The 2,260-nt window shown below is 36.3% G+C and overlaps 1 protein-coding gene across 4 annotated transcripts; it reads right to left on the bottom strand.

The window, feature by feature from the left end:
- Positions 1-354: 354 nt before the first annotated feature.
- On the bottom strand, positions 355-1,879 carry LOC107945670 (E3 ubiquitin-protein ligase RNF185). Of its 4 annotated transcripts, none has more exons than XM_016879760.2 (2): positions 1,702-1,879; positions 355-1,255 (listed from the first exon to the last, which is right to left on the bottom strand). In XM_016879760.2, exon 2 carries the CDS (start codon positions 1,242-1,244, stop codon positions 564-566), a length of 681 nt encoding a protein of 226 aa, XP_016735249.1. In that variant the 5' UTR covers positions 1,245-1,255; positions 1,702-1,879; the 3' UTR covers positions 355-563. The 4 variants fall into 4 exon arrangements, with proteins under 4 accessions (XP_016735249.1, XP_016735248.1, XP_016735250.1 ...); XM_016879759.2 differs by having other exon boundaries at positions 355-1,246; XM_016879761.2 differs by lacking the exon at positions 1,702-1,879 and adding an exon at positions 1,350-1,695.
- Between the last annotated feature and the right edge of the window lie 381 nt (positions 1,880-2,260).

The following is a 2,260-nucleotide window of genomic DNA, read 5'->3' as shown; positions in this document are numbered from 1 at the left end:
CAAATAATGCGAACAAAAAAATCATATAATATTAATTTTAACAACCTGATAACTTAAATGAAAACTTATTTTAATTAAATGATCAAAACGAAAACTCACTTATAGTAACCAAATTGTAATGATCAAAATTTACCCTAAAAAGAACGGTGACTTCAAGCCAAATGCTTTGAAAACCTTGAGAAGGGCACTCTCGTTCTCCTCACCATTAACAACATTCTCAGGAATGTCACCTGTTTTCGACTCCAGTACCGGAAAAGATGAAGAGGAACAAAATTTCCATGGCACTTCAGTACAATAGGATTACATTAATTGAACAAGCAATCAACATAAATTTTCCATGTCTAAGAGGAAAAATGAGGAACTTTCACTTGTTTTTATTTTGAAAAGGTGAACATTAACACTGGTTTGAGTTGTTGCTGATGCTAAAAAGAAACAAAAATGACAGTATCATTCATATAGACAACTTTTTCTCAAGCCCAAACATAATCATTCGCCAGTGCTGCTGGTATATCTACAGACACTGAATATCCAACACTGGATAACAGCTTAAATGCTGAACTATTTCACCAATAAAGCAAAGCGAGGACGACAAACACCCCAATCAACAACAGAAGATTCTTCAAAACATTATCAGGCTGCTGCCCTCGTGTCGTCAGCTGGGGAAACCCATGAGCAACACCACCGTGAAATGTATTGAACCCATAAGGAAACCCTGAAGTTGTTCCATACACCGTAGCATCTGGAAATCCATGAAAATGAATATTAAACAAGGATGGCAATAGGCCTCCAAAACCCATGGTGAAGTTACCGATCCTTGCGGTTGCCATCGGAACAAAACTGCCCATCAATCCAAACCCATAATTTGCAAACTGATTTGTTTCCGGGGGTGGAGGAGGAGCAGTAGCCGGCCTTTGCCCAGCTGGGCGGTTTGGGATTTCCATGCCCGAATACGATTTAGAGCGCGGGTCAGTCTTGTTTTTCCCCCTGCCATAAAGGGGAACAAGTTTTTCCTCTTGTATCAGGGCCTTGCAAACCGGACATTCTTGAGAATGCGAGTGATGGTGCAACCATCTATAGAGACATGGCCAGCAGAAGAGATGACCACAAAGTGTGACGATTGGATCTTGAGCCAATTCAAAGCAAATATTGCATTCAAAATCACCAGCATCGTTAGCATTATTACTGCTCGAGCAAGATGGACTTGGTGGAGGCATGCTTGTTGATTCACCAAAACCACTCGCCATTCCTTATATACCTCCAAACACAAAAGATCAAATTTTCATGAGGAAAATGCACAGGATAATAAGGCAAAAAAAAGAAAGAAAGAGAAATCCAGAAATTCAAGCTACCGAATCAAAAGATCACCGCTCTCAATCAAACTCTTCAAAACCCAATTCCCACTTTTTTAAAAAAAGAAAAGAAAATTTGAGATGCCAAATTACCAATAGCCACCAAACTAATAAAACCCTAAAACTCCAAAACTTTTTGAATTCGTCAAATTAGCCCATAAAACGATATTGATCATAAACCAATCCCAACAATTAGAGAAAAAAACCCTAACGTAAAATCAGAAAATAGATCAAAGAATAAAAACCCAGAAAACGAAAAATCTAGAAACAAGACCTCATCCGCATTCATTACAAAGTATAAACTAAAAGAAAAAATAAAAACAGATCTAAGAAGTGGGTAAAAGAAACTAACCTGAGAATCAAAAGAGTAGATTGATGAGAGTCAAGGGAGAAGGTTATTGAATGGAAATTAGGTAATTTCGGGAATATTCGAGGCTATTCGAAATCTTGCTTTAATTCTCAAGTCCAGGGCAATTTTGAGAAGTAATTAAAGATTCTCTCTCTCTCTCTATATATATATTAACAGAAGAAAATCAGTTAAAAGCAGTGGGGTGGCGTTTTATCTCTCTCACTTGGAGTCAGCACTAACACCTTGTTTGGTGATGGAGGAAAAAAACAACAATTTTTTTAGTAAGAAAAATAAATTATCTTTACTAATAATTGAAATACCACATTATATTAATGATATAAAAATACTATTAGCGGGAGTTGAGAGAGATTGTCAGGATCTTTCCTACCTTAATTAGTGGTTGAGGGTTTGATATTCGCCCTGTGTGTGAAGCAGTTTTAAAATTTGTAGTCAACATCTACCCTTTAATGAACCTATAAAATGCGAAAGATTAGTTACTGAGTTCGTTAAGTGATTAATTATTACTAAAAATCTTATATTATATGGAAACTACAAATTTAAA

Source organism: Gossypium hirsutum, chromosome D12, assembly GCF_007990345.1.
Source record: "Gossypium hirsutum isolate 1008001.06 chromosome D12, Gossypium_hirsutum_v2.1, whole genome shotgun sequence".
NCBI classification, from domain to species: Eukaryota; Viridiplantae; Streptophyta; class Magnoliopsida; order Malvales; family Malvaceae; genus Gossypium; species Gossypium hirsutum.
The sequence above is the reverse complement of the archived record's forward strand: the minus strand, read 5'-3'. Positions and strand labels throughout refer to the sequence as shown.